The sequence below is a fragment of the Salvelinus namaycush genome, chromosome 2 (genome assembly GCF_016432855.1).
Source record: "Salvelinus namaycush isolate Seneca chromosome 2, SaNama_1.0, whole genome shotgun sequence".
In the NCBI taxonomy this organism is placed as follows: Eukaryota; Metazoa; Chordata; class Actinopteri; order Salmoniformes; family Salmonidae; genus Salvelinus; species Salvelinus namaycush.
In genome coordinates, this window is record NC_052308.1 from 76,944,764 (window position 1) to 76,968,101 (window position 23,338).

At 41.6% G+C, this 23,338-nt stretch overlaps 1 protein-coding gene across 4 annotated transcripts in view; it reads right to left on the reverse strand.

The window, feature by feature from the left end:
* Positions 1–1,054: 1,054 nt before the first annotated feature.
* LOC120018381 (NACHT, LRR and PYD domains-containing protein 3-like) overlaps positions 1,055–23,338 on the reverse strand; it is a 47,533-nt gene continuing 25,249 nt past the window's right edge. The window contains exons 1-12 of one of the 4 annotated variants that reach the window (XM_038961553.1): positions 20,496–20,635; positions 20,244–20,296; positions 18,653–18,895; positions 18,478–18,540; positions 15,683–17,477; positions 9,156–9,386; positions 8,728–8,901; positions 4,474–4,653; positions 3,282–3,455; positions 2,736–2,909; positions 2,596–2,645; positions 1,055–2,462 (exon numbers count right to left, since the gene is read on the reverse strand). In XM_038961553.1, coding sequence (XP_038817481.1) covers positions 1,627–2,462; positions 2,596–2,645; positions 2,736–2,909; positions 3,282–3,455; positions 4,474–4,653; positions 8,728–8,901; positions 9,156–9,386; positions 15,683–17,477; positions 18,478–18,540; positions 18,653–18,872 — 3,897 coding nt within the window. In that variant the 5' untranslated portion in view covers positions 18,873–18,895; positions 20,244–20,296; positions 20,496–20,635 and the 3' untranslated portion in view covers positions 1,055–1,626. Of the gene's footprint in view, positions 2,463–2,595; positions 2,646–2,735; positions 2,910–3,281; positions 3,456–4,473; positions 4,654–8,727; positions 8,902–9,155; positions 9,387–15,682; positions 17,478–18,477; positions 18,541–18,652; positions 18,896–20,243; positions 20,297–20,495; positions 20,636–23,338 lie in introns of those variants that run through there. The other 3 variants (XM_038961561.1, XM_038961578.1, XM_038961569.1) reach the window with 3 other exon arrangements.

Consider the following 23,338-nt stretch of genomic DNA (forward strand, 5'->3'; position numbering starts at 1 on the left):
TTGTGTCAGTGATCTACACACAATGCCCCATAATGTCAACGTGGAATTTTGTTTGTGGGATTTTATTTTATTAACAAATAAAATGAAAAGCTGAAATGTCTTGAGTCAATAAGTATTCAACCTCTTTGTTATGGCAAGACTATATAAGTTCAGAAGTAAAAAATGTGCTTAACAAATCACATAATTAGTTGCATGGACTCATTCCGTTAACATTCTTTCCGATTGACTACACCATCTCTGTACCTCACACATACAATTATCTGCTGGGTCCCTCAATTTCAAGCACAGATTCAACTACAATGACCAGGGAGGTTTTTCAATGCCTCACAAAGAAGGGCACCAATTGGTAGATATGTGTATAAAAAAAAGCAGCCGCTGAATATCCCTTTGAGCATGGTGAAGTTACTAATTACACTTTGGAAGGTGTATCAATACACCCAGTCACTACAAAGATACAGGCATCCTTCCCGAACTCAGTTGCCGGTGAGGAAGGAAACTGCTCAGGGATTTCACCATGAGGACAATGGTGATTTTAAAACAGCTACATGGTTGTGATATGAGAAAACCGAGGTTGGATCAACAACATTGTAGTTACTCCACAATACTAACCTAAATGACAGAGTGAAACGAAGGAAGCCTGTACAGAATAAAAAAAGATTCCAAAACATGCATCCTGTTTGTAAAAAAGGCACTAAAAACATACTGCATAAAATGTGGCAAAGAAATTAACTTTTTGTCCTGAATACAAAGCATTATCTTTGGGGCAAATCCAACACAACACATCACTGAGTACCACTCTTCATATTTTCAAGCATGATGGTGTCTGCATCATGTTATGAGTATGTTTGTCATCAGCAAGGAGTAAGGCATTTTATAGGATAAAAAGTTGCTTACCAAGATGACATTGAATGTTCCTGAGTGGCCTAATTACAGTTTTGACTTAAATCCGCTTAAAAATCTATGGCAAGACTTGATAATAGCTGTCTAACAATGATCAACAACCAATTTGACAGAGCTTGAATAATTGAACAAATAATAATGGTAAAATATTGAACAATCCAGGTGTGCAAAGCTCTTAGAGACTTACCCAAAAAGACTCACAGCTGTACTCGCTGCCAACGGTGCTTCAACAAAGTATTGACTCAGTGGTGTGAATACATATATCTGAAGTCAGGATCACCGTTGACAAAATGTTTCTGTTACAATGTCCATATCTGAAGTCAGGATCACCGTTGACAAAATGTTTCTGTTACAATGTCCATATCTGAAGTCATGATCACTGTCAACAACATTTATCTGTTACAATGTCCATATCTGTAGTCATGATCACTGTCAACAACATTTATCTGTTACAATGTCCATATCTGTAGTCATGATCACTGTCAACAACATTTATCTGTTACAATGTCCATATCTGTAGTCATGATCACTGTCAACAACATTTATCTGTTACAATGTCCATATCTGTAGTCATGATCACTGTCAACAACATTTATCTGTTACAATGTCCATATCTGTAGTCATGATCACTGTCAACAACACCCTATCATGTCACATGGTTGGGTTAGAACAGGAGTGTGACTGTGTTTCCATGGATACCCAGGTGTTCCTCCAGGACACAGGAGACTACTCTACCTGGATCAGGGACACTGAAGAGCCCTCCTCATTAGAAACACCAAACCCTGGGTAGAGGGGCTCAGTGAATATGGTCTGGAATGTGTACAGGTGGGTCATTGTGTCAGAGTAGATCTCATAGAAGGAAAGCGTGCCGACCGGCCAGTCCAGAAACACTCCTACTCTGAGGTGTGGAGGGGAGGAGGACAGGTCTCCCTGGGGTTGAGGAGGGTTGGTGAGGCGTGGAGGGGAGGAGGACAGGTCTCCCTGGGGTTGAGGAGGGTTGGTGAGGCGTGGAGGGGAGGAGGACAGGTCTCCCTGGGGTTGAGGAGGGTTGATGAGGCGTGGAGGGGAGGAGGACAGGTCTCTCTGGGGTTGAGGAGGGTTGGTGAGGCGTGGAGGGGAGGAGGACAGGTCTCTCTGGGGTTGAGGAGGGTTGATGAGGTGTGGAGGGGAGGAGGACAGGTCTCTCTGGGGTTGAGGAGGGTTGATGAGGTGTGGAGCATGTATAGTAGTATATTCACTATTGTGGAGGGCACCGTAATGATTCCCACGGCAGGCCAGACGCCAGGACTTGTTATTGTATCCAAAGTCACTGGCAGAACCATCTTCTTTTCTGTTGATGCCTTTATATGTCACTCCTATGTCAGCCAGCCCGCTCCACTCTACCTCCCAGTAACAGCGCCCAGTCAGACCCTCTCTACACAACACCTGGGCGTACATATCAAATCTCTCTGGCTGATTGGGATACGGCTGCTTCTCTTTAACCCTCTCCACCTTTCTGTTCCCCTCAGACAGAGAGAGGTTTCTGTGTGCTGTGTTTGGGTCCAGTGTGAGATCACAGGCATCTGCAGACAAAGAGGACAAGTTAGAGGAGAGGGAATTGGCTAGAATTTGTTAGAATGTGTGTGTGTTTAATTATACACTTGTTTGTCAAATGTATTGGTCAATAAACTGATTCCTTATAACTAACACCCTTACATGTCTTCATCAGTTGTGATTTAACCCAGATCTCTTCATTATGGTCCACACTGTGGGAGAGACAGAGGAACAGACAGAGTGAGTGACACCCAGTCTGTGTATGTATACAACAATATAATTTTCACAGTAACTGTACTAACTTGAGTTTCTCCAGTCTACAGTGTGGATCCACCAGTCTAGCAGAGAGCAGCTTCACTCCAGAGTCTCCTGGGTGATTGAAGCTCAGGTCCAGTTCTCTCAGGTGGGAGGGGTTTGACCTTAGAGCTGAGGCCAGAGAAGCACAGCCTTCCTCTGTGACTCTACAGAATGACAGCCTGTGGAGAGAGATCATCATGATTTTACAACAGGACTGCTGCCCTCTAGTGGTCATAGCTGATACACAGTATATACATATTTCCAATAAAACCAATACTGTTTCTAAGTACTAACCTCAGTTTCTCTAGTTTACAATGTGGGTCCCCACTTAACACAGTATTTACCTTATTGGTTGAGATAACTTACTGGCTACTTCTACACCTGCATTGATTGCTGTTTGGGGTTTTAGGCTGGGTTTCTGTACAGCACTTCGAGATATTAGCTGATGTACGAAGGGCTATATAAAATAAACTTGATTGATTGATACTGTAATGATGTTGTGCTTTGACACATCATCTTTGTATTGAGCAGGTATGTTTCTAAGTACAAACTTCAGTTTCTGTAGTTGACAGTGTGGATTCCCCAGTCCAGCAGAGAGCAGCTTCACTCCTGAATCCTGCAGGACATTGTGACTCAGATCCAGCTCTCTCAGGTGAGAGGAGTTTGAGCTGAGAGCTGAGGCCAACGCTTCACACCATTTATCTGTCAGATAACATCCGTTCAGCCTAAAGGGGATAATATATTGTAACATGATGAGTAACAAGTAAACAACTTTGAAAACAAAATGTAAAAAATGAAGATAAAAAAAACGATTACATTTAATTCTTGTTAATCTGCACTGTCCAAATTACAGTAGCTGTTACAGTGAAATAATACCATGCTATTGTTTCAGGAGAGGCACAGTTTTGAACATGAAAAGTTATTATTAATAAACAAATTAGGCACATTTGGGCAGTCTTGATACAACATTTTGAACAGAAATGCAATGGTTTAATCCGGTTAATCTATTTAAGTGCATTCTATGCAAAGAAAGCCTGTATGGGTAGTGAACATGAGGTGTCAACCGTATCAACATTTTAGTCTGCTAGTGTTAATATGTAGTTTTACCTGTAGTAGGTATGACTCTTTGGACCAGGCTTCCAAGTAAAAGCAATAATTAACAAGAGAAAATGTATCTGAATATGCTCTCGGGTGACACTTTGACATTTTCAAACTGTCCAACAATCAATGAGTTCAGGTCATATGACAAATTCTCCCAAAGTACTGACCTCAGGGTTTGTAGTTTATAGTGTATATACTGACCTCAGTGTCTGTAGTGTACAGTGTAGATACTGACCTCAGTGTCTGTAGTTTACAGTGTAGATACTGACCTCAGTGTCTGTAGTTTACAGTGTAGATACTGACCTCAGTGTCTGTAGTTTACAGTGTAGATACTGACCTCAGTGTCTGTAGTTTACAGTGTAGATACTGACCTCAGTGTCTGTAGTGTACAGTGTAGATACTGACCTCAGTGTCTGTAGTTTACAGTGTAGATACTGACCTCAGTGTCTGTAGTTTACAGTGTAGATACTGACCTCAGTGTCTGTAGTTTACAGTGTAGATACTGACCTCAGTGTCTGTAGTTTACAGTGTAGAAACTGACCTCAGTGTCTGTAGTTTACAGTGTAGATACTGACCTCAGTGTCTGTAGTTTGCAGTGTAGATACTGACCTAATTTCTGTAGTTTACAGTGTAGATACTGACCTCAGTTTCTGTAGTTTACAGTGGGGATGTTTCAGAGCAGTAAAGAGTTCCCTCCCACCATCGTCAGACAGTCCACTGTTCCTCAGGTCCAGGTCCAGTTCTCTCAGAGACGAGTCTGCTGATTGGAGAACGGAGGCCAGTGATCCCCAGTTCTCCTCAGAGATTCTAAAGCTAGCCAGTCTGTAGAAACAGAGATAATATCACTCATAAAGATGTAGTGCAGGTCAGAGACACATAACAGCATTATTCAGAACCTGTCCTGTCAGATGGTAACACATTTAGTACATCAACTCTTAGTGAGGTACGTCTGGTATGTAGTCATGTCTGTAGGTATGTAGTCATGTCTGTAGGTATGTAGTCATATCTGTAGGTATGTAGTCATATCTGTAGGTATGTAGTCATATCTGTAGGTATGTAGTCATGTCTGTAGGTATGTAGTCATGTCTGTAGGTATGTAGTCATGTCTGTAGGTATGTAGTCATGTCTATAGGTATGTAGTCATGTCTGTAGGTATGTAGTCATGTCTGTAGGTATGCAGTCATGTCTGTAGTTCTGTAGTCATGTCTGTAGGTATGCAGTCATGTCTGTAGGTATGTAGTCATGTGTCATGTCTGTAGGTATGCAGTCATGTCTGTAGGTATGTAGTCATGTGTGTAGGTATGCAGTCATGTCTGTAGGTATGTTGTCATGTCTGTAGGTATGCAGTCATGTCTGTAGGTATGTAGTCCTGTCTGTAGGTATGTAGTCATGTAGTCATGTATGTAGCTATGCAGTCATGTCTGTAGGTATGCAGTCATGTCTGTAGCTATGCAGTCATGTATGTAGTCATGTCTGTAGGTATGTAGTCATGTCTGTAGGTATGCAGTCATGTCTGTAGGTATGTAGTCATGTTTGTAGGTATGTAGTCATGTCTGTAGGTATGTAGTCATGTCTGTAGGTATGCAGTCATGTCTGTAGGTATGCAGACATGTCTGTAGGTATGCAGTCATATCTGTAGGTATGTAGTCATGTCTGTAGCTATGTAGTCATGTCTGTAGGTATGCAGTCATGTCTGTAGGTATGTAGTCATGTCTGTAGGTATGTAGTCATGTCTGTAGTTCTGTAGTCATGTCTGTAGGTATGTAGTCATGTCTGTAGGTATGTAGTCATGTCTGTAGGTATGCAGTCATGTCTGTAGTTCTGTAGTCATGTCTGTAGGTATGTAGTCATGTCTGTAGGTATGTAGTCATGTGTCATGTCTGTAGGTATGCAGTCATGTCTGTAGGTATGTAGTCATGTCTGTAGTTCTGTAGTCATGTCTGTAAGTATGCAGTCATGTCTGTAGGTATGTAGTCATGTGTGTAGGTATGCAGTCATGTCTGTAGGTATGCAGTCATGTCTGTAGGTATGTTGTCATGTCTGTAGGTATGCAGTCATGTCTGTAGTTATGTAGTCATATCTGTAGGTATGTAGTCCTGTCTGTAGGTATGTAGTCATGTAGTCATGTATGTAGCTATGCAGTCATGTCTGTAGGTATGCAGTCATGTCTGTAGCTATGCAGTCATGTATGTAGTCATGTTTGTAGGTATGTAGTCATGTCTGTAGGTATGTAGTCATGTCTGTAGGTATGCAGTCATGTCTGTAGCTATGCAGTCATGTCTGTAGGTAAGTAGTCATGTTTGTAGGTATGTAGTCATGTCTGTAGGTATGTAGTCATGTCTGTAGGTATGTAGTCATGTCTGTAGGTATGCAGTCATGTCTGTAGGTATGCAGTCATGTCTGTAGGTATGCAGTCATGTCTGTAGGTATGTAGTCATGTCTGTAGCTATGTAGTCATGTCTGTAGGTATGCAGTCATGTCTGTAGGTATGTAGTCCTGTCTGTAGGTATGTCGTCATGTATGTAGTCATGTTTGTAGGTATGTAGTCATGTCTGTAGGTATGTAGTCATGTCTGTAGGTATGTAGTCCTGTCTGTAGGTATGTAGTCATGTGTCATGTCTGTAGGTATGTAGTCATGTCTGTAGTTCTGTAGTCATGTCTGTAGGTATGTAGTCATGTCTGTAGGTATGCAGTCATGTCTGTAGGTATGTAGTCATGTCTGTAGGTATGTAGTCATGTCTGTAGGTATGTAGTCATGTGTCATGTCTGTAGGTATGCAGTCATGTCTGTAGGTATGTAGTCATGTCTGTAGTTCTGTAGTCATGTATGTAGCTATGCAGTCATGTCTGTAGGTATGCAGTCATGTCTGTAGCTATGCAGTCATGTATGTAGTCATGTTTGTAGGTATGTAGTCATGTCTGTAGGTATGTAGTCATGTCTGTAGGTATGTAGTCCTGTCTGTAGGTATGTAGTCATGTGTCATGTCTGTAGGTATGCAGTCATGTCTGTAGGTATGTAGTCATGTCTGTAGTTCTGTAGTCATGTCTGTAGGTATGCAGTCATGTCTGTAGGTATGTAGTCATGTCTGTAGGTATGTAGTCATGTCTGTAGGTATGTAGTCATGTCTGTAGGTATGTAGTCATGTCTGTAGGTATGTAGTCATGTCTATAGGTATGTAGTCATGTCTGTAGGTATGTAGTCATGTCTGTAGGTATGCAGTCATGTCTGTAGTTCTGTAGTCATGTCTGTAAGTATGTAGTCATGTCTGTAGGTATGTAGTCATTTGTCATGTCTGTAGGTATGCAGTCATGTCTGTAGGTATGTAGTCATGTCTGTAGTTCTGTAGTCATGTGTGTAGGTATGCAGTCATGTCTGTATGTATGTTGTCATGTCTGTAGGTATGCAGTCATGTCTGTAGTTATGTAGCCATATCTGTAGGTATGTAGTCCTGTCTGTAGGTATGTAGTCATGTAGTCATGTATGTAGCTATGCAGTCATGTCTGTAGGTATGCAGTCATGTCTGTAGCTATGCAGTCATGTATGTAGTCATGTTTGTAGGTATGTAGTCATGTCTGTAGGTATGTGGTCATGTCTGTAGGTATGCAGTCATGTCTGTAGCTATGCAGTCATGTCTGTAGGTATGTAGTCATGTTTGTAGGTATGTAGTCATGTCTGTAGGTATGTAGTCATGTCTGTAGGTATGCAGTCATGTCTGTAGGTATGCAGTCATGTCTGTAGGTATGCAGTCATGTCTGTAGGTATGCAGTCATATCTGTAGGTATGCAGTCATGTCTGTAGGTATGCAGTCATGTCTGTAGGTATGTAGTCATGTCTGTAGGTATGTAGTCATGTCTGTAGGTATGTAGTCATGTCTGTAGGTATGTAGTCATGTCTGTAGGTATGTAGTCATGTCTGTAGGTATGCAGTCATGTCTGTAGGTATGCAGTCATGTCTGTAGGTATGTAGTCATGTCTGTAGGTATGTAGTCATGTCTGTAGGTATGTAGTCATGTCTGTAAGTATGCAGTCATGTCTGTAGGTATGCAGTCATATCTGTAGGTATGTAGTCATGTCTGTAGGTATGCAGTCATGTCTGTAGGTATGTAGTCATGTCTGTAGGTATGTAGTCATGTCTGTAGGTATGCAGTCATGTCTGTAGCTATGCAGTCATGTCTGTAGGTATGTAGTCATGTTTGTAGGTATGCAGTCATGTCTGTAGGTATGCAGTCATATCTGTAGGTATGTAGTCATGTATGTAGTCATGTCTGTAGCTATGTAGTCATGTCTGCAGGTATGCAGTCATGTCTGTAGGTATGTAGTCATGTCTGTAGCTATGCAGTCATGTCTGTAGCTATGCAGTCATGTCTGTAGGTATGCAGTCATGTCTGTAGGTATGTAGTCATATCTGTAGGTATGTAGTCATGTCTGTAGCTATGTAGTCATGTCTGTAGGTATGCAGTCATGTCTGTAGGTATGTAGTCATGTCTGTAGGTATGCAGTCATGTCTGTAGCTATGTAGTCATGTCTGTAGGTATGCAGTCATGTCTGTAGCTATTTAGTCATGTCTGTAGGTATGTAGTCATATCTGTAGGTATGTAGTCATGTCTGTAGTTCTGTAGTCATGTCTGTAGGTATGTAGTCATGTCTGTAGGTATGTAGTCATGTCTGTAGGTATGCAGTCATGTCTGTAGCTATGCAGTCATGTCTGTAGGTATGTAGTCATGTCTGTAGGTATGTAGTCATATCTGTACGCCTGTGGTCATTAAAATAATTCTAAATTCATAAATAATGTCTGTTCACAGTTAATTATTACAGATAATTTTACTCCAACAAACTGTCCAACAACGCATACATCTTTAGGCTATTGTCATGTGATCAACCCTCCCATAGTACTAACCGCAGTTTGTGTAGTTTACAGTTCTGATGTTTCAGAGAAGCAAAGAGTTCCCTCCCGCCACCATCAGACAGCTGAGTGTCTCTCAGGTCCAGTTCTCTCAGATGTGAGTCCGCTGATTGGAGAGCAGAGAGCAGTAACTCACAGTGCTCTTCAGAGAGTTTATAGCCACCCAGTCTGTAGAAACAGAGACAATAGCACTCATACAGAGTGTGATGTAATGCAGGTCAGGGACACATACCAGCATTATAACACATTTAGCACAGTGAGGTCAACGTCTTCCTCAGATAAGTCTGCTGTGTGTGTCTGAAGTTCTGTGAGTGACAAAAACATAATGTTCAAGGCATGATAATTCTACCCCTACCAACTGTCCAACAATGATTCATCTCTCATAGTTTTCATCATGAGAAGACCTCCTCAATACTACTGACCTCAGTGTCTCCAGTTTACAGTGTGGATGCTTCAGTGCAGCGAGGACAACAGTCAGCGCAGCAAAGAGAACAGTCAGTCTTGCCTCGTCATCACCACCAGGGTCATCAATACCATCAGGATCACGCTCCCCGATGTCATCCAGGTGCAGCTCTCTTAGATGTGAGTCTGCTGATTGGAGAATGGAGGCCAGTGATTCGTAGTCCTCCATAGAGAGTTCAAAGCCAATCAGTCTGTAGATACAGAGACAGTATAATTCATTAGGGCTGTGATGATACCAGTATCGTGATGTCTTTTCCATGGTAAAAATGAAAACACAAAGCAGACCAAACTCTTTGGTCCTCTAAAAACCTGCTGTATGTGTGGTAGCATGGAAAATAATTAAATGTTTCTCTGGATGACAACATAATGATGTTAGTTACCAACATTAGGGCTGTGTTCCTAAAGAAGTTAACTTCTTGTCAATAGGGGGGGCGCTATTTTCACTTTGGAAAAAATCGTGCCCAAATTAAACTGCCTCGTACTCTATTCTAGATCATACAATATGCATATTATTATTACTATTGGATAGAAAACACTCTCACGTTTCTAAAACTGTTTGAATTATATCTGTGAGTAAAACAGAACTTATTGCAGCAAACTTCCATACAGGAAGTGAAGAATCTGAAAACGAGGCTCTGTTCCAGGGCCTGCCTATTCAATTGGCTTATATTTATCGATATGCATGCACTTCATACGCCTTCCACTAGATGTCAACAGGCAGTGGAAGGTGGAATCGGGTGTCTAGCTTGATCTGAGGTCGAACAAGAGATTTTGGAGTGGCAGGTCAGGAATTTCCATTCTCTACCTAGGCGCACGAAGCACCTCCATATTGTCTTCTGATAAGCGCTCGGTATACACGGCTAATATCTCCGGCCCTGATTTTATTTGATAAATGTGATAATAACATCGTAAAGTATGTTTTTTCAACCGAGTTTTATCAGATTATTCAACGTTTATTGGGACTTTTGGAGTTTTCCGTTCTTTGCGTCGAGAGAAACTGGGAACGTCATCAACATTGGCTAGCATTGTGGCACGAATTCATCATAAACTTTACTAAAAAATACATGTTGTACAGCAAATGAAAGATACACTGGTTCTTAATGCAACCGCCGTGTTAGATTTTAAAAAATAACTTTACCATAACAAACAGCTTGCGTTATTGCGAGACAGCGCCCACCAAAACGGCGGAGAATAGAAATAAAATTTTCCACAGAAATATGAAATAACATCATAAATTGTTCTTACTTTTGCTGAGCTTCCATCAGAATCTTGTACAAGGAGTCCTTGGTCCAGAATAAATCGTTGTTTGGTTTTAAAATGTCTTTTTCTCCTGTCGAATTCGCGCCACAATGCTAGCTAATGTTGATGACGTTCCCAGTTTCTCTCGACGCAAAGAACGGAAAACTCCAAAAGTCCCAATAAACGTTGAATAATCTGATAAAACTCGGTTGAAAAAACATACTTTACGATGTTATTATCACATGTATCAAATAAAATCAGAGCCGGAGATATTAGCCGTGTATACCGAACGCTTATCAGAAGACAATATGGAGGTGCTTCGCGCGCCTAGGTAGAGAAGGGAAATTCCTGACCTGCCAATCCAAAAGCTCTTGTTCGACCTCAGATCAAGCTAGACACCCCATTCCACCTTCCACTGCCTGTTGACATCTAGTGGAAGGCGTATGAAGTGCATGCATATCGATAAATATAAGCCAGTTGAATAGGCAGGGCCTGGAACAGAGCCTCGTTTTCAGATTTTTCACTTCCTGTACGGAAGTTTGCTGCAAAATGAGTTCTGTTTTACTCACAGATATAATTCAAACAGTTTTAGAAACTTGAGAGTGTTTTCTATCCAATAGTAATAATAATATGCATATTGTATGATCTAGAATAGAGCACGAGGCAGTTTAATTTGGTCACGATTTTTTCCAAAGTGAAAATAGCGCCCCCCTATTGACAAGAAGTTTTAATCTACCCATCGTGTCCGATTTAAAAAATGCTTTACCGTAGCAAGGAAACAAAACACGAAGTGGATTTAACAATTTTTCAAAACTTCTTGGGGTTAGACCCACAGAGAGAGAACTGCTCCTTAAAGTAACTAGCTTTGGCCTTCCGGATAGCCTGAGTGCACTTATTTCTCATTTGCCTGAACGAGAGCCAGTCAGCCTGAGTATGCGTGTGCTGAGCCTTTCGTCAAATGTAACTCTGTAAGATCACGATCGAACCAGTGGCTGAACCTGTTTTTAATTCTCATTTTCTTTATGGGGGCGTGTTTGTTAACAATGACACTGAAAATATCATAAAAGAAGGTCCAAGCGTCTTCGACAGAGTGGATCAAGCTGATTCTATAACATTTTACAGAGGACAGTTTATGAAGGAAGGCTTGCTCATTAAAGTTTTTCAGCAAGCGTCTATGACAAATCAGGACAGGTTGTTTCACTTAGCAGCCATTACGAACACAGGCTGTAAAAGAATGATCACTAAGGTCATTACAGAAAACACCAGACTTATACCTATCAGGATTATTTGTGAGGCTAACATCAAGAAGAGTAGCCTTGTCTGGGTGTTTGGAGTAATACTTTGTGGGATTGGTAATAATCTGAGAAAGATTTAGGGAGTCCCATTGCTTGAAGACTTGGCCAGGTGGTTAAAGCATGCCCCAGTTTAGGTCACCTAGAAGGACAAATTCAGACTTGGTGTAAGGGGCCAGGAGAGAGCGCAGGGCAGGTAGGGTACAGGCTGGTACTGATGGAGGACAATAGCACCCAGCAACAGTCAAAAAAGAGCTATTTGAAAGTTCAATACTTAAAACCAGCAAATCAAATTGTTTGGGTACAGACTTGGTGGAGACAACCGAGCACTGAAGGTGATCCTTGGTAAAGATTGCCACTCCCCCAACTTCGGAAGAGCTGTCTTGCCGAAAAAGGTTATAACCAGAAAGGTTAACATCAGTATTCAAAACACTCTTCCTTAACCGCGTCTCAGTAATGACCAACACATCTGAATTGGAGCTCTGAACCCAAACTTTCAATTGATCCAATTGATCCATGCGGTTCCGTAAGGGTGAGGACCATGTTAGGATGTTTGTAAGATGTTCTCAAGACATTTGTTTTACCAGTCGTCAGGACGTCACGCGATGTTCCCAGATAGTCCCAAACCAGTAGAAATATACTAATGAAATGGTATGGGGATTTTAAAGGAAGTGGTACGCTGTTCAGAATTTTTAAAATTTAAATCCCCACCTGGAACTCACAACCTCTGGATTGAGGTGTTGTAATATTTCTGCTGCACAACAAAGGCCGCAGCAGTCCCCTACACATGAATTACCTATAATACATTTATGCACATTGCAATAGTACCATCTGCACTGCTATTTTAGTTATCCGTTAATCTGATTATTCTCTCATCATTGATTTCATTGACTTATTTCACAAAATGTTTAGGGTTTTCTGTGTAGTTTGTTTAATGTTGGTGGGGTTTTAATGTTGCTCTCCGAATCACTATGATAAATATAATGCATTCGGAAAGTTTTCAGACCCCTTATCTTTCTCCACATTGTCTTACGTTACAGCCTTATTCTAAAATTGAATAAATTAATTGTTTTCCTCATCAATCTGAAAACAATACCCCATAATGACAAAGCAAAAACAGGTTTTTAGAAATGTTTGCAAACTTATTAAAATTAAAAAACATTTTTACATAAGTATTCAGACCCTTTGCTATGAGACTCAGAATTGTGCTCAGGTGATTCCTGTTTCCATTAATCATCCTTGAGATGGTTCTTCAATTTGATCGGAGTCACACAACCTGGCACACATCTGTCTATATTAGGTCCCACAGTTGACAGTAAATGTCAGAGCAAAAACCAAGCCATGAGGTCAAAGGAATTGTCCGTAGAACTCTGAGACAGGATTGTGTCGAGGCACAGATCTGGGGAAGGGTACCAAACATTTCTGCAGCATTGTAGGTCTCCAAGAACACAGTTGCCTCCATCATTCTAAAATGGAAGAAGTTTGGAACCACCTACTCTTCCTAGAGCTGGCTGCCCGGCAAAACTGAGCAATCAAGAACCCGATGGGAGAAACTTCCAGAAGGACAACCATCTCTGCAGCACTCCACCAATCAGGCCATTATGGTAGAGTGGCCAGACGAAAGCCACTCCTCAGTAAAAGGCACAAGACAGCCAGCTTGGAGTTTGCCAAAAGGCACCTAAAGACTCTCAGACCATGAGAAACAAGATTCTCTGGTCTGATGAAACCATGATTGAACTCTTTGGCCTGAATGCCAAGCATTCAGGCCAAAACCTGGCACCATCCCTACGGTGAAGCATGGTGGTGGCAGCATCATGCTGTGTGCATGTTTTTCAGTGGCAGGGACTGGTTGACTAGTCAGGATCGAGGGAAAGATAAATGGAGCAAAGTATAAAGAGATCCTTTATGAAAACCTGCTCCAGAGCACTCAAGACCTCGGACTGGGGCGAAGGGTCCCCTTCCAACAGGACAACGACCATAAGCACACAGCCAAGACAAAGTAGGAGTGGCTTCGGAACAAGTCTCTGAATGTCCTTGAGTGGCCCAGCCAGAGCCCGGATTTTAACCTGATTGAACATCTCTGAAGAGGCCTGAAAATATGCTCCCCATCCAACTTGACAAAGCTTGAGAGGATCTGCAGAGATGAATGGGAGAAACTCCCCAAATACAGGTGTGCCAAGCTTGTAGCGTCATACCCAAGAAGACTTGAGGCTGTAATCGCTGCCAAAGGTGCTTCAACAAAGTACTGAGTAAAGGGTCTGAATACTTATGTAAATGTGATATTTCCTGTTTTTATATTTAATACAGAAAAAAAAGTGTATTTGCTTTGTCATTATGGGGTATTGTGTGTAGATTGATGAGGGGGAAACAACAATTAAATCCATTTTAGAATAAGGCTGTAACGTAACAAAATGTGGAAAATGTCAAGTAGTCCGAATACTTTTCCTAATGCGCTGTATACCAGTTTTCTTGAGTGTATTTTGAACAATACTGAGATTAACTTTGATGTCCAAAGTGTAGGAATACAGGTGAAATCAGTCATTGGCACAGACAAGGTGGAGTAGCAAGACGATCGGAATGCCGTGAACCAAGAAGTTGTGAGTTCAAATTCAAGTTGAGGATATGTTTTATAATAATTATTGTATAAATAAACATACACAATGTAATCATGTATTTCAAAATGTGTCAAATACATAAGTTGAAAACACTGCTGCTATTTTCGAGACATTCTAATGACTCGTCTTTGTTTGCATTGCATCATCTGGGAAAACCTTGTGGGAATTTGAATCCACATGTGAAAGGTTATTCGATCGTATGTAACATGTGATTTTCCATCAAGACCTTACAGTTTCCCTTCGAAATTCGACTTATTATGGATGAATGTTTATTTTTGACACATTAATTCTGCATGGTTAGATGGTTGAAACAGAAACAACTCAAAGGGTTAAGTTTAGTCATTCATTCCTGGACTTCAAGATTAGGGCTATGGTTTGGTGAAGGCTTAAAACAACATAATAAAAAAAACACGACGCACTATTACCATGAGGTATTACTCTCAATTACTCTCACAGCTTGCTAGAGCGCAGTGTACTCCGGTAGCGCAGTGACGTAAGCAGCGCGCTACAACTCCGAGCGTCATGAGTTCGTGTCACGTGCTGAGAAAAAGTTGTTATTTTTGGAAGAGGAATATATATAATATAATATGTAATATATAATATATATATATAATATAATATGTAATATATAATATATATATATAATATAATATGTAATATATAATATATATATATAATATAATATGTAATATATAATATATATATATAATAGAATATGTAATATATAATATATATATATAATATAATATGTAATATATAATATATATATATAATATAATATGTAATATATAATATATATATATAATATAATATGTAATATATAATATAATATAATATAATATGTAATATATAATATATATATATAATATAATATGTAATATATAATATATATATATAATATAATATGTAATATATAATATATATATATAATATAATATGTAATATATATATATATAATATAATATGTAATATATAATATATATATATAATATAATATGTAATATATAATATAATATAATATATATAATATATATATATATATATATATATATACCTTCCTTTTCCCGAGGAAGGTATATATCGACATTCTCTAGACTTTTTCAAACACTTCTCGTGTGATGATATTTTACACGAAGTTGATTATTTTTGTCATTGCCGTAAAGGTGAAAGAATACACTAACAATTGGTGGCAATTGAGATCAGCGTGTGGTTGATTTTAGTACATGTTGATGGTATAACGAGATATCAGCTGGTGTTAATTTAGTGGCCCTCATTGGTTGCAATCGGTCTGATATACTTATTGATAGATATTGGTGATTTTGACGTTATGATATTACTTACATGGCCTTTCTGCATTTCCTTACAGCTGGGACCAGTCTCGTACACCCAGGTGACAAGTTGTATGTCCTCAGGTCAATCTCATCCAGCACGGCCTTTGACATCAGCAGTGCGTTGGCCAGTGATGAGAAGTGTGAACCTGAGAGTTCTTTTCCTGTTTGTGTTCCTGACTTCAGGAACTTGTCAATGTCCTCATGTACTGAATCATCTTTCATCTCAGTCAAGCAGATGAGTAGATTGATGTACCTATCAGGTGAAACTTGCTCTACATTTGGCTTCCTGAGGTATTTCTTAATTTCCTTAACAGTCTCTGAGCTGATCTCTGTTTGTGGCAGTAGGTTTTGTAACAGTCTCTGGTTGGATTCTGTTGAGATGCCAACAAGGAAGCGGAGGAACAGGTCCAGGTGTCCATTCTCACTCTTCAAGGCTTTATCCACCATCATCTTCAGCAGCTCATGCAAGGGCAGCTCTGAAGACACATCCCCAATGAAAGACTCCAGGGCCTTGATGTTCTTGCTCACACAGCAGTGGAACACGAACAGAGCAGCAAGGAACTCCTGGAAACTCAGGTGAACAAAGCAGTAAACTTTCTTCCGATACAACCCATACTCTTCTTTCAGAATTTCTGTGCAAAACCCAGAGTACACTGAGGCTTCACTGACATCAATGCCACACTCCTCCAGGTCTTTCTTATAGAATATCAGATTTCCCTTCAACAACTGTTCAAATGCAAGTTGTGCCAGTTTGATAATTATTTCTTTGTTTCTTTCTATGATTATGTCCAGATCTGTCTCCTTTTTCCCATCATACTTCTTGCTTTTCAGGTTTGTCTGAATGAGCAGGAAGTGATTGTACATCTCAGTCCGAGTTGTGATATCTCCACTTTTATCTTCACTCAACATTTGCTCAAGAACCCTAGCAGTAATCCAACAGAAGACTGGTATGTGGCACATGATGTGGAGGCTCCTTGATGTATTAATGTGTGAGATGATTCTCCTGGCCCGGTTCTTATCCTCAACATTCTTCTCAAAGTACTCTTCTTTCTGTTTGTCATTGAACCCTCGTACTTCTGTCACCTTGTTGATGTACTCATGGGGGACCTGATTGGCTGCTGCTGGTCGGGAGGTTATCCAGAGGAGAGCTTCGGGAAGCAGATTCCCCTCAATGAGGTTTGTCATCAACCTGTCAACTGATGATGTCTCAGTTAGATCAGTCAACTTCTTGTTCTGATGAAAACCTAATGGTAGTCTGCTTTCATCCAGACCATCAAAGATGAACATGACTTTGCAGGGATCATATATCTTTGCCTCTTCTATCTCTGTAAGTTCAGGGTGGAAGTAACGCAAAAGTCCATGAAGACTGTACTGGTCATCTTGAATCAGATTCAGCTCTCGGAGTGGGAGCACAAAGATGAAATTAATATCCTGATTAGCCTTTTCTTCTGCCCAGTCGAGGATGAACTTCTGCACAGAGAATGTTTTTCCGATGCCAGCGATGCCCTTCGTCAGCACAGTTCTGATGGGTCTCTGCTTTTCTCTCTCTTCTCCAAGTAAAGGTTTGAAGATGTCATTGCAGTTTATTGGAGTGTCTGTAGATTTTTTTGTCCTGGATGTATATTCAATCTGTCGAATCTCATGTTCGTTATTAACCCCTTCACTCTGTCCTTGTGTGATGTAGAGCTGTGTGTAGATGCTGTTGAGGGGAGTTCTATCCACTGCAGTGCCTTCAAACACGAATCCAAACTTCTTCATCAGACTGGCTTTATGTTTCTCTTTAACTCGTTGTGTGTCGTCATCCACTGGAAAGAACAACACACTTTAAAACGTCAATAAGTAAAGTTACAAGAGAAAGTGTGCCTGAGGAAGTCCAGAAGCATCATCAAGGACACCACAAATCCCAGCCACGAGCTGTTCACTCCCTTACAATCGGGCAAATTGATACCAACATGTTAGAGACAGTTTCTATCTACAAGACTGCTGAACACTTTTACTGGACTGACCACCTGCACTGACTCACGCACACACACAGATATACACTTATCCACACACACACACACACACACACACACACACACACACACACACACACACACACACACACACACACACACACACACACACACACACACACACACACACACACACACACACACACACACACACACACACACATATCACGCTACACACACATCACAACTGCTTAATTATTATTGCTAAATACTGTGCACAATTTACAAAACACACGTACATATTGTACTATAAATTGTGCCTTCCTGTATTATAGTATTATAATTGCGATTAAATGTTTATTATAACCTGGGTGGTTTGGGTTCTGGATGCTGATTGGTTAAAAGCTGTGGTATATCAGATATAATAAACTGGGTGGTTCAAGCCCTTAATGCTGATTGGCTAACAGCCGTGGTATCAGACCCTATACCACGGGTATAAGAAAACATGTATTTTTACAGCTCTAATTAAGTTGGTAACCAGTTTATAATAGCAATAAAGCACCTCAGGGTTTTTGGTATATGGACAATATATCATTGCTAAGGGCTGTATCAGGCACTCCGTTTGCATCGTGCATAAGAACAGCCCCTTAGCCATGGTATATTGGCAATATGCTACACCCCCTCGGGCCATGCTGCTTAATTCTATTCCACTGAGCCATTTACTTTATGTTGTTATCTTTTCTTATTTCTTATTGTTGTTGTATCCTTTACAGAGGACTAATACAACTATAAAGTTGTGTGTGAGTGTACAGTATGCATTGTGTGAGGTTAGCCTTATTAACAGACATACCTCTCCTCTGCCCAATGCTCTCAGTCTGTTCATAGCCATCCACCTCTATACAGACACGCCCACCTGGAAGGAAAGAAGAATATATTCTACTGTAATTCAAACAGACTTCAGTGAGTGGTATCATACGTGGTTTAGAGGACACTGATGAGAGAGAGAGAGAGAGAGACAGACCTACCTAGCTTGTGGACCACATAAGGCTCTTCCTCCTGGAGGATCCTGTAGAAGGCTGATTTGACTTTAACTGTGTTTAAGACCTTGTACAGCTCCCTCATCTGTTCCTGGCTGGTCCGGGCAGCACAGACTTTAGAGTACGCCTCACGATGGATCATACCCCTCTGACGAAGTTTATCTGATATGGCCATCACCATGGTAACTCTCTGAATGAGCTCTGCCATGTTATCATCCACAAATGTTGCATCTGAAGTAGAGAGAAGGACAGGTGTATTATGCACAAAGCACGCACGCACGCATGCACACACACACACACACACACACACACACACACACACACACACACACACACACACACACACACACACACACACACACACACACACACACACCGTACAAAAACATGCATGTGTTACAAAAAAATCCAGGTAAGAAACACATCAAAACATTATAAATATATATGTAACTGTACAGTATTTATTTTACATACGACACACATTTAAAATAGAATATATAGAAATAGTAGAAAGATGAAGCTATATTCAGTAAAATAACCATTATTATTATTATCACTGTGTATATACTATATATCTACTATCACATTATCACCTCAGATACATTACTTCATAAGGAGGCCATTTCTGGTGTTTCACCTCAGATACATTACTTCATAAGGAGACCATTTCTGGTGTTTCACCTCAGATACATTACTTCATAAGGAGACCATTTCTGGTGTTTCACCTCAGATACATTACTTCATAAGGAGACCATTTCTGGTGTTTCACCTCAGATACATTACTTCATAAGACCAGTTCTGGTGTTTCACCTCAGATACATTACTTCATAAGGAGACCATTTCTGGTGTTTCACCTCAGAGACATTACTTCATAAGGAGACCATTTCTGGTGTTTCACCTCAGATACATTACTACATGAGGAAACCATTTCTGGTGTTTCACCTCAGATACATTACTTCATAAGGAGACCATTTCTGGTGTTTCACCTCAGAGACATTACTTCATAAGGAGACCATTTCTGGTGTTTCACCTCAGATACATTACTACATGAGGAAACCATTTCTGGTGTTTCACCTCAGATACATTACTTCATAAGGAGACCATTTCTGGTGTTTCACCTCAGATACATTACTACATGAGGAAACCATTTCTGGTGTTTCACCTCAGATACATTACTTCATAAGGAGACCATTTCTGGTGTTTCACCTCAGATACATTACTTCATAAGGAGATCATTTCTGGTGTTTCACCTCAGATACATTACTTCATAAGACCAGTTCTGGTGTTTCACCTCAGATACATTACTTCATAAGGAGACCATTTCTGGTGTTTCACCTCAGAGACATTACTTCATAAGGAGACCATTTCTGGTGTTTCACCTCAGATACATTACTACATGAGGAAACCATTTCTGGTGTTTCACCTCAGAGACATTACTTCATAAGGAGACCATTTCTGTTGTTTCACCTCAGACACATTACTTCATAAGGAGACCATTTCTGTTGTTTCACCTCAGATACATTACTTCATAAGGAGACCATTTCTGGTGTTTCCCCTCATGATTAACAGCTTTACTTACCGCTTTCTTCACATCTCTTCTCTGTCTCAATACAGTCAAGAGAGTGGGGGGGTCTGGAACAATAGGAAACATGGATACATATTACATGTATAGTATCTGGGCACCGGTAACAGCACCCCCTTTGTCCTCAATATGGTACTACAACATGGAAACCCCCCTTTGCTCTGGTAACAGCGCCCCCTGTGTCATCAACATGGTTCTACAACATGGAGACCACACTGACTTGAAGTATTTCAGGGAACTCTATCTCACATTTGGTCAAAGGACCTTGCTCCACTGTTGACAATGTCACGGTCTTCTCTCCTCCCTTCCGTGTCCCCCTTTTCTCTCCTCCCTTCAGTGTCCTCCTCTTCTCGCCTCCCTTCAGTGTCCCCCTCTTCTCTCCTCCCTTCAGTGTCCTCCTCTTCTCGCCTCCCTTCAGTGTCCCCCTCTTCTCTCCTCCCTTCCGTGTCCCCCTTTTCTCTCCTCCCTTCAGTGTCCTCCTCTTCTCGCCTCCCTTCAGTGTCCCCCTCTTCTCTCCTCCCTTTAGTGTCCTCCTCTTCTCTCCTCCCTTCAGTGTCCTCCTCTTCTCTCCTCCCTTCAGTGTTCCCCTCTTCTCTCCTCCCTTCAGTGTCCTCCTCTTCTCTCCTCCCTTTAGTGTCCTCCTCTTCTCTCCTCCCTTTAGTGTCCTCCTCTTCTCTCCTCCCTTCAGTGTCCTCCTCTTCTCTCCTCCCTTTAGTGTCCCCCTCTTCTCTCCTCCCTTTAGTGTCCTCCTCTTCTCTCCTCCCTTCAGTGTCCTCCTCTTCTCTCCTCCCTTCAGTGTCCCCCTCTTCTCTCCTCCCTTTAGTGTCCTCCTCTTCTCTCCTCCCTTCAGTGTCCCCCTCTTCTCTCCTCCCTTCAGTGTCCTCCTCTTCTCTCCTCCCTTCAGTGTCCTCCTCTTCTCTCCTCCCTTCAGTGTCCCCCTCTTCTCTCCTCCCTTCAGTGTCCTCCTCTTCTCTCCTCCCTTCAGTGTCCTCCTCTTCTCTCCTCCCTTCAGTGTCCTCCTCTTCTCTCCTCCCTTCAGTGTCCCCCTCTTCTCTCCTCTCGTCAGTGTCCTCCTCTTCTCTCCTCCCTTCAGTGTCCTCCTCTTCTCTCCTCCCTTCAGTGTCTCCCTCTTCTCTCCTCCCTTCAGTGTCCCCCTCTTCTCTCCTCCCTTCAGTGCCCCCCTCTTTTCTCCTCCCTGAGCGTCTCCACCAGACAGGGCGAGGGCTCTCCTCTTCTCTCCTCCTTTTGGAGCAGTTGCTCCCCATCTCTTTGACTCTACAGAGTCTTGATCTATGAGATCTGTGAGTGAACACAGAAAATAAATCCCAGTATATTGATTTGTATTATATAATATGTAGAAAAACTACTAAATACAATTGCAGATGTTTTTACAATAGCAAAATACAATTCATGAAGGATAAAAATGTGTGATTTGACTTGTATTTATATGTGTTTAGCATTGACAGAAAATTAAAATCCCCAAATAAACTTGTTGCTGTGAAGTGACTGTTAATGCAATGTCATGACTTCGACTTTCCATCCTACTGTCACAGAAACAGGAAGTGACTATGGGCGCCATTTTCATATAGAAAACCCCCAGATTCGCTTTCACAAAATGGCGCCCTAGGTGTCCAAAACAATGCATCACACTTGAAGAACTTGTATTGTCATTTCCGGTCACAACTTGTGGACTTGTTGACGTGCTGCTTGCGGTTTGTTGCTAACGTTACTTTACTACCTGCCAACTTTACAGTTTTTACTTTTTAATTTTTAATAATCGTTTTTAATATCTTTTTTTTTCTTCCCTCAACTTTTTCTCCCCGGACGCGGATCTGGCCATGGTTCTACACGACCTCCACCAGCCGAAGCTTTTTCTCCCCGGACGCGGATCTGGCCATGGTTCTACACGACCTCCACCAGCCGAAGCTAAGCAACATTAACATGATGCCTTCTAATTGCAGTCGCTGTACTCATAATATACAGGAGAACGATCGCCTTACGGCGAGGATAGCTGTGCTGCAAGCCCAGCTTCAGACGCCATTGCAAGGGTAATTTAAGTGTAGGAAAGGATGAAACAGCGTCTGTGCCACCAGTAAGTAGAGATAGTAGTGTAATCCCCTCGCACAGTCCCCGCAGCTGGACAATTTTCTCATGGCTTCTGGAAGGAAGTTGTGTAGGAATGCTCAACCGGTGTCGCTCATTCAGCTGACAGAAACTTTCAAGACTCATCTCTTTAGAAGGTCCTATGATTGAATGTAGTCTGGCCCAGGGGTGTGAAGGTGAACGGAAAGGCACTGGAGCGACGAACCGCCCTTACTGTCTCTGTCTCTCCCTACTGTGATTCTCTGCCTCTAACCCTATTACGGGGGCTGAGTCACTGGCTTACTGGTGCTCTTTCATGCCGTCCCTAGGTGCGTCATTTGAGTGGGTTGATTCACTGACATGATCTTCTTGTTCGGGTTGGCGCCCCCCTCAGGTTCGTGCCGTGGGGGAGATCATCGTGGGCTATACTCAGCCTTGTCTCAAGGTAGTAAGTTGGTGGTTGAAGATATCCCTTTAGTGGTGTGGGGGCTGTGCTTAGGCAAAGTGGGTCGGGTTATATCCTGCCTGTTTGGCCGTGTCGGCGGTATCGTAAGTGTCTCCCGACCCCTCCTGTCTCAGCCTCCAGTATTTATGCTGCAGTAGTTTATGTGTCGGGGGGCTGGGGTCAGTCTGTTATATCGGGAGTGTTTCTCCTGTCTTATCCAGTGTCCTGTGTGAATTTAAGTATGCTTTCTCTAATTCTCTCCCTCTCCCTCCCCTCCAGGAGGACCTGAGCCCTAGGACCATGCCTCAGGACTACCTGACCTGATGACACCTTGCTGTTCCCAGTCCACCTGGTCGTGCTGCTGCTCCAGTTTTAACTGTTCTGCATGTGGCTATGGAACCCTGACCTGTTCACTGGACGTGCTACCTTGTCCTGGACCTGCTGTTTTCGACTCTCTCTCTTTACCGCACCTGCTGCCTTTAACTCTGAATGCTCGTCTATAAAAAGCCAACTGACATTTACTCCTGAGGTGCTGGCCTGTTGCTCCCTCTACAACCACTGTGAT